This window comes from Pyrgilauda ruficollis, unplaced genomic scaffold (assembly GCF_017590135.1).
Source record: "Pyrgilauda ruficollis isolate IOZ18807 unplaced genomic scaffold, ASM1759013v1 scaffold38, whole genome shotgun sequence".
In the NCBI taxonomy this organism is placed as follows: domain Eukaryota; kingdom Metazoa; phylum Chordata; class Aves; order Passeriformes; family Passeridae; genus Pyrgilauda; species Pyrgilauda ruficollis.
Genome location: NW_024525267.1, coordinates 7,226,474 through 7,242,067, shown reverse-complemented (window position 1 = coordinate 7,242,067; position 15,594 = coordinate 7,226,474). Strand labels below are relative to the sequence as shown.

The following is a 15,594-nucleotide window of genomic DNA, read 5'->3' as shown; positions in this document are numbered from 1 at the left end:
AGGACGGGAAAGGTTTGTTTGCAGAGGGATGAGGACATAACTTTTATGGCTTTACCATAGGGGAAATCCACTCTGTTTAGCCCAGGATCTGGGACTTGAGAAGCAGCAGCTAACATCTTTCCTGTTGTAGAACCATATCTTTATAAACCAAGAAGTTCTAATTTTTTCTGAGTTGCTTTTATTGCAAATTTATCTCTTGGCAGCTTTTACTGGTCATAAAAAGGTGAATATGGCTGAAAAGCATTAAGCTGAGACACTTAAGGAAATAAAAGTGGCAGGAGCTGGCTGTGTTAGTGCAGATTTTTGTCTTCATGAGTCAGTTACTTGACTGCTCATGTGGATTAATCTGACAAGAACCCATCTATTAAAATGATAAGTTCAGTGTTCTCTTGCTATGAAGGTCTAGGCAACAAGTAGACACCTTCACAGGAGAATGCATGGTGAATTTCCAGATAGAGGCATTGCTTTGTACATTGATACTAAACTGTGTGAATACATTTATAGAAGATTGGTTGAATGTGAAAATAAGTGCAATAGAAAAACAAGTTTTACACTTTTTGAAAGAAAAGCATAACCCTCAAATCTTTAAAAATTTTTTTTGAGAGCAGAAAAACAAAAAATTGATTATTTCTCTAGGGAATTTTACTGCTTTGGTCCATGTAAATCATTAAACAGGGACCTCACTCTTGCTTGACTTTGCTGACTCTGGTTTAAGACCGTTATTTGCCAATTAATTATCTTACCTGTTTTTCTGCACCTATAATATAATTATTACATGAAGAATGCTCATTATCCCTTTGCATTTAGGGCGTTAACTGCTTTTGTGTCTTAGGAGTGTGGAAACAAAGTAAATGGAGCAATGAGGACAGAGGGGTTTTTTATGTTATAATTGCTTCAACTTCTCCAGTTGGATTTTTTTTTTCACAAATATGGGACATTTGCTTCTTGGGTGACTGCTTTAAACCCAATCCAAATGGTAGAGACTGGGGGATCATGACTTGTTTGTCATTTTAACCCTCATAACTAGTGCATGTAGCTTATCTAAATCATAATGTATTTGTCTTAACTGCCTCTGTTTGTTTACATCAACTTTTGTCTGGGCTCTAACTGAATTGTAAGATCATTGAACAGGAACTGTTCCCACTATACGTGTTTAGTGCCTTTCACAATGGGTCGCCAAACCTCATGTTGTCTCTCCTGTAATGTAAACAGAAAGAAGTTAATCATTGTCATGGACAGATTTCTTTTCTTTCTCTTTTAGTGGTATATATGATGTTAATTTGCTTATTTAGGACATATTTTGGACATATGTCTCCTGCATTAGAAGTAATCTGCTTGTATGGCCTGTTACCTTTCTCTTCAAAAATATGTAATACAAGGTACGAATCTTTTTCACTGAGGTAGTTTTGATGTAACTTTACAGTTCTTGGCCACTTAGAGTTTCTCTGCCCAAGCAGAAGTCTGTGGATAAATGTGGGAGATGACATAAGGCAGTGCCTTTAATTTGGTCACTTTTAAAATTTTTAGATACTTGTGTAGGGCAAATAATATAGGAGAAGCTTTAAGTAGGTTTGGGGTAAAGATCATTTCTCCTTCACTTGTGTGTTGTCTGTCCAGACCTCATTTCAAGTACATTTCCATTTGAAAAAGCTCTATCTGCAGAGAAATTATGAGTCTCTGGAGAGCTGTACACCACAGCAAGACTGAGGGAATTGGTTTGTTTGGGTTGGAGGTATTTTGAAAGCCCAGGCTAACAGTGATGAGCATTGGTACCTGTGCTGACACATTACCTCATGTAAGAGCTGGTTCGAGAGCCAGTTCTTCTCAGGTGGCAGACTGTGCATGGGCACTGCCCTCAGGGAAAAGGAGGAGGAAGGCATTGAAGCTGCCCAAAGTGAAGAGTAGAAACTTCCAGTGACTTGTGTCAGAGCATGTCCAGGTTCTGTCACATGTGGAGCATACCCAGTACCACCCTACAGTCAGTACCAGTGAATGTTTCTTTCTGCATCGTTAGCACAGCAAGTCCTTTGTCTCATCTTTACTGGCCTGCCTGGGCTAAGTCTTAGGTGAGTTCCTCTAGCAAGCAAGAGTTATCCTTTAGGCATTCTGGCAGTGATTTGACCTTGCTGTTCAGATATTTTATTGCCTCAGGTGGTGGACAAAAGCAAAGGACAGCAATATCCCTGGCACAGTGATTCTTAAGGCATTTTCGCTAGAGGGCATATGGTAAAAAGAGTGGTATTTTGATAGGCTGTAGACAAGCCCAACTTATCCATTACACATAGTGCAAAGAGACTCCTGCCTGTTATTATGGCACTGAGCTGGTGCAGGAAGAGTCTGAAGAAAATTACTTCAAGGATGGTAGCAGGACAGAGAATGTGAAGATCAAGGATGGGTGATATAAACAGCTCTGCACAGGTAGGAGTCACATCTGCCAAACTTGCAGCTGCTGTCAACACTTGTCTAGCGGAGAGCACTTGGCAGTGCCTGGTTGTCCTGCAGTCACTTGAACCAGAAGGCAGTGAGTGTCCTTGTACAGGCTGTCAAGCTGGGAGTGAGCTGCTGTTCATTCTGATTAAGTTACCAGTGCCATTACCAAGTCAGTCTTACAGACAATATGGTCTTGTGACACACTTTGCACACTCATGAAATGGCTGCTTGTGCTTGCTTTCTAGAGTTGAGGGAGGACTGTGTTTAGTTTGGGGGCCTTTTTGAGGCAGTGTCTTTTGCCAGTCTTTGGTGCCTTTTGCCAGACTTGGAAGAGTGTTCTGGGGAAGCATTGCTGTGTGCTTTCTCTGTTCTTAAATTTTAGAGACAGGTTGCCAGGCAAGATGGACATCTCGTCTGACCTGGTATGGCTTTCTTATGCAATTAGTACTTATGTAAGTGATCTGTCTTCTGTGTAATGTGAAACGAGGTTGTCTCACATGCTGCCTCTCCTGGAATACAGCTTTATTAATTTACACATACTATATGTACTAGTTGACTGTTGCAACATCACAGAACCTGATCACTGAGCACAGAACTAGAGTGTGATTACTTTGTGATTAAAGATTTACCAAATCGATTATGTGTTACACAAGGTTGTTGCAGTATCAGAACTGCTATTCTGAACAGATTAAAACTAGTGTAAAATATTTCTGACATATTTCTTTATAAACATCACAGGACACATTTCCTGTTTGAAGAATAAATTTTAAAATTTTTTCTCAAATGTCATAAAATAATTCTTTCTCCTGCCTGTCATCAGTGTTTAGATCTCAGTTATACTCAGTTCTCACTGCATTGAGAGATAGTGTGATTGTACCTTATTAGACATTGGAGAATGAACTACTTGTAATAATGCAATTACATATGCTTATTAAAATGAAAAATGTTAAGGGTTTGAGAGAGCATTTGTGTTTCACAAAGATGCTTCTCTTTTTCAGGAATGATGTTGACCACCGATACCTTTAATATTTCAGCTGTCTGTAACTGTGGTGATAGTAGAGCTTTGTCAAAGACCAGGATATATAGAGTGGAACAGATTAAGAAGTAATCATAGCCACTTGGCTTTTAAAAGCATGAATCTTGATCAGTTCAGCAATACTTTTGTCCCAAAGATAAGATAGAGATACTACATGCAGCTTGATATAGTTGGTTAGAAACTGGCTGGAATTAATGTTCTGTAAAGTATGTAAAGCAGCATAAGAACCATTGGTAACTGTTTACATGCTATTAATAATTAGCAACCTTCCTACCAGTCTGTTAGGAAAGAACCAAGCATTGGGTACAATAGAAACTCAACTCCATTCGGTTGGGTTCAAATTACATTTGACTTCGACAATAGGGCATGAATGGGGCTCATTTGAGTTTCTGCCACTGTAAACAAAAGAGATGTTGGAATGTTTCATTTGTTTATTGATTTATTTATTTGGACAGGTGCAACTTGATCATATGAAAATATTTTTAAATTCAAATATAGGCAGAAAATCTCTTAGTAAGCATTGTCCAGTCAGAGTATGTGGTACTAACCGATGTCTTGACTCAAAATAATTTAGCCTGTGGCTGGTTTTGAATTTGGGTCTTAGACTAATGAAATTATATTCTAGAGAAAGTACTTTACCTGAGCCTAGAAAATTGAAAATACAGATTTTATTTTCTGATTAATTTATTTTTAGGTACTGAGTTCCTTCTTTTACTTTCTGCTAAAGATCATGTGCACGTCTGTGAGGTAGGCTCTGTTAATGGTAACAGATCTCATCCTTGAGAAGAGGTCATTCAGTTCTGATGGATCCCATCTGTATGAGGATGATTCTCTAGGGTGTAATTTTCCTCAGCTATTTGAAACCCTCTCATAAGTGCTCCAAAGCAATCAGGTTCTATAATTTGCAAAATGATGACAAGAGGAAAGAGCTAGGAAGATTGTTGGTGGGATTACGTGTTAGAATGCAGCATCACAGGACTAATAGTCTAAATTAATGCAAGGAGAGACTTAATTCGGGGTTTTTTTGGCATCTCCAGCAGCTGGACACCCACACTTCTCCAAAGTGGGCACTACAAAGGGAGAATGGATGATGATAGCACCAACTTATGATTTGGGGCAGGGGAAGGTTGAGACTAGAGAAACAATATGAAGTTACATGCAGAAGACATTACCCTTGGTACAAAGTTTTCCAATTCTTTTGTGTTAAATGGAAAAGCGCTCAGCAATCTGCTAACAAATCCCACAAATACCTTGCTTACAGGTAGAAATAAACCTACCTGAAAGATTGAGCTGACCTTGCACATTTAATACCTTAAATTATCTTACCATACAACAGCCCATGTTGCAGCTGTGTATTGTATCATAGTCCTATCAGAGTTGTTCCTCTGTCTCTCAGCAGGTGGAATGAATTTGATATACACTCAGATTTGGAAGCAATGGCTTTAATATTTCAGTTCACACTAAGAACTTGCTGTCTTTATTTCCATTTCAACATTATATTGCATTTAAACAACGGCAGGGCTTCTCCTGTAATGCACACGTTGGATTCCTGTCAGTGCTAACAGAAGGTATGTGCACACACCAATGGAAGCACGGATTAGAGTTTCTCTTGAGGTGAACAACTGTTTATAATTAGAGTTGTGGGAATGAAGGAAAATCCAGCTAGCAAGCAAACAGTCCCTCTTCCAAAAAGCTTGGTAAACTCATAAAGCTCAGGGGCTTAATCTCTGAACCAGAGTGCTTGTTATCTAATCCCCACCAGCTGTTGTGTACTTGGTAGCCATGACATCTGTAATAGAGCTGAAGGGCCTGTCTATATTGGTTGGCACCTTTACCCACCAACTGAACTTGATTCTTCTCTCATTGCTCACATTTACCTGCTTTAAATCATTAACCAGTTGCTCAGGGTTTGATCATCCATTTAACCATACTTTATAATAGAAGTCAAGTGCTGCTTTTCACATTAAGCATATTTTAGGTATGTAGGTCTTCAGCAGGTCTCGTTTTTGTGTTGCTTATAAGAAAAAGGTATCAACCACAAGAATTTCCTCTGGCTTCATACTGATTCCTAACACAGACTGACCTGGGAATGAAATCTCTTGAGTTGTATTTGAGCTGAAAAACACCATCACACCTCCAGTAAACAGAATAAAATCTCCATTAACTGACGTGTATGAATTGCTATAGGTAACTATACATGGTATAATACAAATGTAAGCAAGATATATGTGTTCATTATAATTGTGAACACTTGTTTTCAGAGATCTCTGTCAGCTGTGCTGTAGTGGATATTGTTCTTTTTAAGCTGGCAGAGGACAGGAATTGGCCCATCTTGAGAAAATCAGCCGTTTTATGTCTCCCAGCTCTTGAGTGAGTGCTGTGATTTCAAGCCTGCTGTGACACAGTGCCCTCAGCACCACCAGCAGTGCAGAGGAGCAGCTGCTGTGTGGAGTGCAGTGTGACCCCCTTCATGTTAGGTGTGGATAAAACTCCTATTTTGGTCCTTGTAAGGGGTTAGAGGGAAGGTGTCTTGTTCCTGGATCCCACATGGGTTTAGTTAGGAGGTAAGTGCTGAGCTGTTCTCCAGGTAAGAGCATTTCTGGACATGGAAGAACATACCTGTGGGTTATCTTACTGGTTAAAACAGAGCTGTTTATGGCTTCCTGGCACCATGAATGGTTAAATTGGGCAGCTGAAGTTGATGCTGTGGCCAAAACTGGGCCTGAAGGCTGCAATAATTGTCTGCTAGCTGTCATCATATTATTGTAGGTCTAAGATTTTGAACTGTCCTAAGACAGTTCTCAGTGTTTGCAATAATGACTGTCAAAATCCAGAATACTGGCCTCATAAATGAAACTAACTATACTAAGTTTTCAAAGAAATGCCTCTCAAGTTTTGTTAAATTTCATTATAATAATTTTTCAGTTGGAGTTAATTTGATTGATTTTTAATTTTTTTCCCTCCAGAATGGCACGAAGAAGTTCTGGGATTTTATGAGGACACATGACAGGTAACGATGGCATTGCATTATTTCCAATTGTCTGTATGTTGTATTTCATACTGTATTCTTTTTCATTGGTCAAGTGTTGATATTTTCTTTCCTCCAATTACCTCTTCAGTTCTCACTTCTTGTGTAGTACTTGCAAGTGGTTCTCCACTGTTTAAGATTGAATTAGCAGAAATTTTAAAATCTCCTTGTGATTTATTATGTTTTCAGTAAGTTTTGTCTGTGCTTGACTGTTCCAGTATTAGAGTTTTAACACATAATTGTACATTAACACATTATTGTATGCATTATTTACATATTAAATTATTAACACATTATTAACAAATTATTGTACATTTTAATGGTTACATAGAAGATGGAACTGAATGTTTGGATTGTATGAAATCCTCTTTTTTGAGTGGGAATTTATTACCTGGAGGAAGGAGTTTCTTCTGTCTTTCCGAATGTATTTCTCTGATCAGAGGAGAAAAGCAATTAACTCCTGACTTCAAAGATCAGTTCATACAAGATTATAACAAATAAGGTGTATATAAAACAGACCAAGTCTCAGTGTTATTAAAAACTAAAATATTTATATGTCTTTGAAAAAGTATTAATATTTCATATGTTTGCTGAAAATTCAGCCACTAGAAGATAAAAAATAAAAATCAGGGGTAACAACTTTTTCCAAGAAAAAGCTTTTCTAAGTCTATTAAATGTAAAAAATGTAGCAAAACACTAAAATAAATTGTGACATAACCAGAACCACATCAAGAGATGTGTTTTTTGTGTGCATTAAATAACTAAAATCAGTTGCATTTTAGGAAATTCTTCTCTGTTGGAGCTCTCTAAGTCCTTACATGAGTCTTTTTGTGTCATGAGTCTTTACATGCATGTGGGTGCCTGAGAGGGATATAAAATTCTGGCAACACTTTTTATATGTATAAAGATTATGAAGGTAAAATTTTCAGGAGAATTGGGAAAGTATTAGTTGGATTAAAAATGCCTGTACTGCTTGAGAATGAGGACAGAAAAGGGAGTGATATTTCAATACTGAACTTCACACTTGCTTTTGGAATTTGCCTGGAAGACAGTTCTGTCTTTGCACTTTGTCTGTCCATATGGGCATGTGCCTGAATTTATGATGGCAGATACAAAGGCTGAAATGATAATTGATTGCTGGAAATTTAATATATTCCCATTCAAGCAAGTGACTCCAGCCTCAAGTCACAGTGCTGAGAACATGACTTCCAGATGAATTTATATGACTATTTTTGTTTAAACTTTAGTTTATCACTCTGTGATAATGTGTGAATATATGCAACTAGCTGAGTGGGCTAAGTATTAAAGGATCAGTTTTCCATGAACTTCTTGGGAACAGTATTTCTGAAGGACTTTTGCGGGCATTTTTAAAATAGTTGAGAACATAACTTTATAAAAAGGCTACAGCCACATGTCATGCCAGTCATCTCTGGTCACATAACATTTGTTAGCTTCAGATGCACAACAGCTGCCACCCCAACTTATTAGTGACTACTGTTGAACTGCAGAATGTCTAACACTCTTTCACAAGGAAATTCATTGCAGCTTCTGACACCAAAGGTAGTAATGTGAACTTCCTGCATAGGAAATCCATGGGTTTACTTTTTTTTTTTTTTTTTTTTGTGAATAGGAAGGCAATTATTACCCAATACATTAGTCAGATTCAAAATCCCTTGTAATACTTTAAAGCCCTACATTTTGATGTATTTTAATAGCTGTGATACTTATTATATAGAAAAGTCATGTTAACTAGTTCCTGAAGATTATAAAGAACTTAATGCTGAGAGAGCTCTTACAGGTTCATTACTGTCAATGAAAGACAGTATTGAATATTTTGAATTTATTGAATATATTGAATATATTGAAGGAGGGGAGAGGTTTCTGGGACACAGTTCTGTTGGTCAGGATTTCCTGGTGTGTATGTCTGCTTGAAGAAGATTGTAGATGCTTTCCAGAATTGAGATCCCTTTCCCATAATACTTTTTCATAAGTATTTCTAGCTTACTACTTAGGCAAGTGCTGTAAGACTGTTAAATGCTCCAAGTGTCTGTAATAGGGCTGTTTGCCTGAACTGAGCATGTTCTGTAAAGATCTGTAAAGAACGCATGTATATATTATATATTTACATAGAATTGATACATATTATGAATTTAGTGATGATGAATTAAAAAAACAACTGTGTAATCATATAAAAGCAGACATTGTGCCTAACCCATGTCTTTATTTGTCATCCTCTTTCAGCAGCACAAGTAAACATGCTTAAGACTGACTTCCTTGCTGCATGGTAGTGAACTGAGAGCTTGTGTGCTGGGTTCCTTTGGGACCCCAGTGTTCTGTCTCATTTCAAATTAGGTCAATATAAGCCAATATTTAATAGATTTGTATCAGAAGATACAGGAAAGTATTTACCAAGAGAGATGAAGTTATTGTTGTATAAATGTATCCTTTCCAACTGTTGAGATGAACAGCTGATTAAATTATACAAAGACAAAAACACAAGGGCTGCAGTAGTCACTTCATTTGCCTTAGATGTGAGTCATCTTTTAAAATCTCACTATATGTTGCAGTGGGGCAAGATCATTTAACCATATGTAGTCTGGTGGTGTAACTCTAGCACAAGGTAAAATAGCAGAATTGGTATTACTTTTCTATTTTTTTCCTTTTATTTCTTTTCTTTCCTTTTTATTGCACATCTGGGCATGAGTCTACAGTGCGTGGTTCGTGAGCTTTCTTAAGATCCAGATCATTCAGAACTAGACCTCAATCCTGAAGTCACTGCTGTAATTTTTGTTGAACAAATAATTGCTTATTCCCAATCCCTCCCTGCCACTTAAAGACAAAAATAGTTATGTGTAATTTATTACTGGTCACACAATAAACTGTGTTAAGGCATACCTTCAGAACCTGTGCTGTCTAAAGTCAACTGTGTGTCAGCACAGACAAAAGAAGCAACCTTTCTTATCATATTTAGGTTTAAATTCTAACAGAAGGAAGATCCACGACACAAGGATATACCTATGGACAGCAGTTTGGTCCTGGAATGCTTTGCCCAGAATATCCATCCTTAAAGAAATCCAAACCTTGACTGGACAAGGCTCTGAGAAATCAGGCCTAACTTAGGAGTTATAGTGACTTTTAACAGGAGATTGGATCAGATGATTTCCAAAAGTCATTTACATCCTGAAGGTTTCTGTGATTTTACAAGCATATTAAATGTGTAATGAGTGTTACAATTCCCATCTGAAAACTGTAAAAAATTTGTAAACTTGTCAGGAAATCTGTCAATTTCTAAGCCATTTTTCTATTGGAAAATAGTGAGCTTATTATTGTTTTTGTCCCGTGGTGTTAATCTTTCTTTGAAACATGCAGATGAACATTGTCAGAGCTCATCAGAAGGTTTTACTATGTCATTAGAAACAACAATGAAGTTTACTAAAAATGAATGAAGTAAAAATCCTTGGCTACCTCTTCTCCACTGTAATTACTGAACAAGTTTATTGAGGTGTTGTCCTAAGAGTTACATAATTTTGGCCTGTTGTGTCAGGCACACAGCAAAAGATGCTTTCTGCAGTTATACACTGCTTACTTTTCTAATTAAGTGTAATTTTCCCTTTAATACTCAAGATGATGTATTGGTCATTATTAAACATATCCTGATGAAAATCAGACAGAGTGCAAGCAAGGAAAATTTAGATACAAGGTGTATTTCAAGGTTCTTTTTAGACTTGGGTCTGTCAGAGCTGGTTAGCAATTTGTGGGGGTATGATTTGTGGGCTGAAGAGCTGGTAATTTTTTTAAGGACTCAGCTTTTAAAAATGAAAGTCTTAATCTGGAGAACATTTTTTCTTCTGCAAACGTGTGGTGATTTTCTGTTAGAAATAGAAACATACTAAATTTTACAGAGTGACCATCGATACCTGTAACAAAAAAAATATTCTCTAAAACCAGACTCAGGTTACAGTTATATTCACCCTCATCCTAATTTTGCTATATATAGTACAGTAAGAGCCTGAAATGTAATACTTAAGTTCTACATTCATCTACTTTATAAAGCAATAGACCACATTCGTTTCAGGTTTCAGCAGCTCCCCTTAAACAGATTCAAGGCTTTTAGAAGGCATAATTTGGGAACAGATGAAGGTCAGTGTACAGTCATGTGCTTCCTTCTGTGCTTTGAGTAATAACGCTTGAGAACAGGGACACAACTGTACCTTTTCCTAGTTGACAAAACAAAATTATGTCTACCTCTCTATTTGAAAGTATGAAGAATTCACTATAAAGTTCACTGCATTTAAAAGAGAACAAATTTGAGGAGACGAACTGTGTGCAAGATAGTTATGTGAGTTCCTCTCAACTCTGAAAATACCATGTGATGAATAAAAAGCATTTGGACTAAAAAACTTGCAACTCTGCTTGTGCATTGTACCCCATTCATGCTGCATTTTTACCTGCAAAAACATATCACAGTGACTCAGCAGGAGTTCCTGACTTAAAAAATTCTTAATGAAAAACCCTGAAAGTTTATCCTTATATTCCTGCTTTATAAGATTCACCTTTTTGTTTTTTCAAGTAAAGAGATTAATTTGTTTCCCATTTCAAACAAATTAATTCCTAATCTAATTTGCTTACTCGGAAGAAACGACTTTACACTTTATCTTTTACAAAGACGACTGAAAAGTGTAGTTTTCCATCAGGCGTGAGTTTACAGGGTGAAGAAACCAAAGCAACCTCTGCTTGTTCCCTCCTGCAGGTCCCAGTCCTGCAGGCAAACAGGAGGAGGTTCTCGAGGCAGGTTAGAATTGAGCACAGCTCCAAAGGAGGAGGTGCAGGTGTGGAGGCTGTGTGCTGTGCAGGTACCTGGCCAAGGCAGAGATCAGGAGCTCCTGCCTGGGGCACCGAGGAATGGAGCCCAGCAGCTGCAGCTGCATCCCAGCCCTGGCCACGGGACCCGCCGGGGATGGGTCACCAGAGCTGGGCCAGTGGCCTGCAGGAGCCACGGGTGCTATTCTGGCTCAGGGCTGGAGCAGGCAGCTATGGAGACAGGGTGGAAGTCATGTGCCCCGACCACATTATAGGAGTGGATTAAATTCCTTCTCCTATTTCATATACCAGATCATTTGGGCTTTATGGAAACTGAATCCTGTATGTATTTTTCTGGTTTATTTCCTAGTGTGTTATAAGACACCATGAAATGTAACTCAGATGCTTCCTTTGTGCAAGAATTATCACAGTAGCTTTAAAATGCAGCTTTTTAACATCATTACAGGTAAAAAAAAAAAGAAAAATGTTTTTCTTGGGTGGCATATGCCTTTTACTTTCAATGATGTGCTGTTATTCTTTAAACCTTGTCTGTCTTTGTAATGTCTCCTCCAGGGTGTCAATGATGTGGAATTCTCTTGATTATCTTCAAAGATAGTGTGGAAGATAATGCACTGTTCAAAATCAACTGGAGGTAGTTCAACAAACAAAAATAATGAAAAGTTTAGGGAAATAATAGCTGAGAGAAGGGAATGAGGGCTGGGCATGTTCATGCAAAGGATACCACAATTGAGGAGAGATATTACCGCTTATCATAAAATGTAAAGGAACGTTACAGAACAGGCCAGAATAATTTAATTTCATCAGTAATCAATGACAGAATGAGAAATGATGTATGGTGGGCAAAATATTTTTAAAATTAAGCACTAAGAAACTGTTTTTACCAATAAGCAATAAGATGATCCAGGAAGGCATGTTTTGCCAGGAAGGCACTGTCATTGAAAATGCTCAGGTCTAGGCTTGATATCTATCAAGGATGTTACCAGGATAATGATAATTTTCCTAGTATTAGAAGGAAAAAATGTAGTAGCCTATTAGTTTCCTTCAACCCCAGTAATTACATGATTTGTTTGCATACAATATTTGCAAATAAAATGCACTTAATGCTGTGTTTTTTGTTGCTCATTTTGGGGGTTTTCTACAGTGAAGACTTGACAGATCCTCTGCTTTTGTGCCAGGAATTCTGCAGGCGTATTTACTGTCTTTTAAAATGAGTTACTATGTTGTTACCTTAGGATCCAGTTTAAATAAAAGCATAGGAGTGAGAGAAACATGAGATGAGATGTTGTAAAGTTATCAGAGAGAAACATGAAGTCATAAATTTTCAGATTCTCATTTCAGCTTCTTAAGCATGTGATATGAAAGCACCCTATAATGTATAATCTCTGCTGTATCACTGAAACAGGGTAAAATAGCCATAAAATCTTTCTAGAGGGCATTGCTCCATTGGGAAGTTAAATATTTGCCTAATTTTAAGAATAGAATCCATGAAAATTCTTATAACTAAGCAAGTACAGTAGAATTTTGGCTTAGTCATTAATTTCTGAGCACAGGTTTCTGGTATCCAGATTAGAAGAATCTTGGGTTTTTCACAAGTTTAGGGATTTAATTTTCTTCTGTTTCCGATAATATGCAAAGTAAATAAATGTGTTCATTCTCTTACAGTCACTGAAATCAGACAGAGTCTTCCCTCTGCTTTCAGCTGATTTTGAAATAAACCTGTTCTGTGTGAAGGATGCCAAGAGTTTGTACATGGCCTAGAGACAGTAGCATGCATGGCCTGCATTTGGATGGGTAAAAATAATCTTAGGAAAGCTAGGAAATGTTCTGTAGTTGGAGTGCCTGTATTTTAGAATTTTAGCTGAAAACATTTCTTGGAAAAGAGGGAATTATTTAAACATTATTCTAGGAAAATGTGAACAATTATCAGTTTCTCACTGATGGTACTGAGAGTGTGCAGTTATACCTGGCAAAAGGTTGTGTTATGCACATCATGCTTGGATTTTTGTAGGTAATTAACAAAGTTCTGATTTCCCTTACCTTAGTGCAGAACACTTGAACTTTTTTGTTTTGTGAGCTGTCCTTGTAACCTGATGGTATTTGTCTTTGACTTAAAATTCCATTTCAGAATGGAATAGACATCCTTAGGCTTTTTAGGTGGATTATTTATTGGTCTTACTATGTGCACAAATAATTAGGAATTGGAACAAAAGCCCATCAGGCTCTGACATCTGTTGCACATAATTCCCATAAAGCTGTATTTAATCAAATAAGTTAGCATAAAACCTGAATTTATTTATTAAAATATTTTGTTGAAAGAATCCTATTGAGATGCAATGTGTCATTTCTAAGGGTATCCTGGGATACTGGCCAAGATATGGCACTTAAGGAATGTTATTGAGAGCAGTGTGCTTTGATGTCTCATTTATTTTGCAGTTGAATTTTCTTTCTAATTTTTTTTTTAAATTTTTGTTGTATGAAAATAAATTGCTGAGAGAATTGTTTATTCCAAAGAAGTTGTCCTGATGATATTCTCTGGTTGGCAATACAAATTGCTACTTTACAAGTAGATACAAAATGTGGTTTAAAAGTGCATATATAGGGGTTTGTTACCACTTCTTAGTTCATTTTTACGCTGGTCTGATGATTAACCAAATATATGCTTCCTGCTTTATGGTGTCATGAACAACTTCCTGCTGCAGTTCAGTTTACTGAAACCAATCTTCCTTTTGATTTTTTCCAAAGTAACGTTTATTTGCTCAAGCATACGTGGCTCACCACTTTATTCTGGGTTTATTTAGTATTAAATATTTATGTTGCGTTGGAGAAAGCATTCAAATTTCATCAGAATACAGAAGTCTTTTAGATGTCTCTAATTATCTATTGCCAAATCCACTTTATCTGTGATTAGTATGAAAGGGCGAATGTTTTTGTCAGGAGCTTATAGCTTTGCTTTTGTAATAGGCTGCATTTTTAAGCAGCCAATTGGATTGGTGTTGGTCTTTGAAGGACGCAAGATGCTTTGAAGGAAAACGTAAATGAACCAGTAAAGACTGTGCAAGCACACACATTTAATCTCAGGACTATCTGCTTTATAGCTAAAGCTCTGGGAAACTAAAGGAATTGCACTGGAGAATAATCAAAGGGTACAGCTTTATTACATCTCTGTTCTGAAAACGAAGGGGCTGTTTTCTCTGGCTTAAGGTACTGGGTGCTGTGCTGATAAAAGGAAGAAGACAGCACTTTAGACACCACATTAGAAGTTTTCAGGACGTGTCCAGCTGTGAAATTGATGGCTGATTTGAATACAGAGGTTGCACAGGGGCTACATACACTTTTTTCTTACGGACATCAAAAATAATTTTGAAATAAGATGAAGTAGGCCCTCCTGAAGGTTGACTCTTCCCAAAGAATTGCTTTTGAGTGTTGGCTCTCAAACCAGTTTAGGTGGTTTTTGATTATCACTTTCAAATTGAAAGCACAGTCATTTCAGATTCAAACAAGAAGAGGACACATCCACAAATGTGAACGTGGTTGTGTGGGGACCTTGCAGGGTCTGAAGGGGACCCACAGAGAAGCCAGAGAGAGGCTCTGTCAGGAGCTGTGGTGACAGGACCAGGAGCAATAGGTACAGATTCAAAGAGGCAAAGTTTAGGTTAGATATTAGGAAGACATTTTTTACTGTGAGGGTGGTGAGGCACTGGAACAGGTTGCCCAGGGAAGTTGTGGATGCCCCAAGCCTGGAAGTGTTTAAAGCCAGGTTGGATAACACCTGGAACAACCTGGTCAGGTGGGAGGTGTCCCTGCCCGTGGCAGAGAGGATTGGGAATAGAGGATCTCTAAGGTCCATTCCAACCCTTTAGCACTTTATAAACATACTTTATTTGTGATATGGGGTGTTTCTCAAACACAATATTTTAAAAAGACTAGATGGAATTATAGGCTTGACATGGAACACTATGAATAATCAATTTGTCATCCCTCTATGAACAAAGAAAGCCAAATTCATATAAGTTCAGGAAGAAAAAACAAATTTATACTTTAAAGCTAAAACAATTATGGGATTTCTGAATTATTTATTTATTTCTTACTAACTTTTCATCTAGTATGATTTGTAAATCTTGACATTTTCTCCTTTATGAGCTATGTGGGCAAAAATATGAAATGTATGTTTTATATTCACATGCTCTCCAGCAGAGATGAATGCATCTCTAAATACCTCTGTGGTTGCACACTACATTTGATTATTTTCTTCAGATTGTATCAAAGGGATTTTTAAAAC

The 15,594-nt window shown here is 37.3% G+C and overlaps 1 protein-coding gene across 1 annotated transcript in view; it reads left to right on the top strand.

The window, feature by feature from the left end:
* NUDT14 (nudix hydrolase 14) overlaps window positions 1-15,594 on the top strand; it is a 58,276-nt gene that overhangs the window by 20,453 nt on the left and 22,229 nt on the right. Inside the window, exon 2 of the mRNA XM_041476379.1 lies at window positions 6,433-6,476. Within this exon, the coding sequence (XP_041332313.1) occupies window positions 6,433-6,476 (44 nt within the window). The remainder of the gene's footprint in view (window positions 1-6,432; window positions 6,477-15,594) is intronic.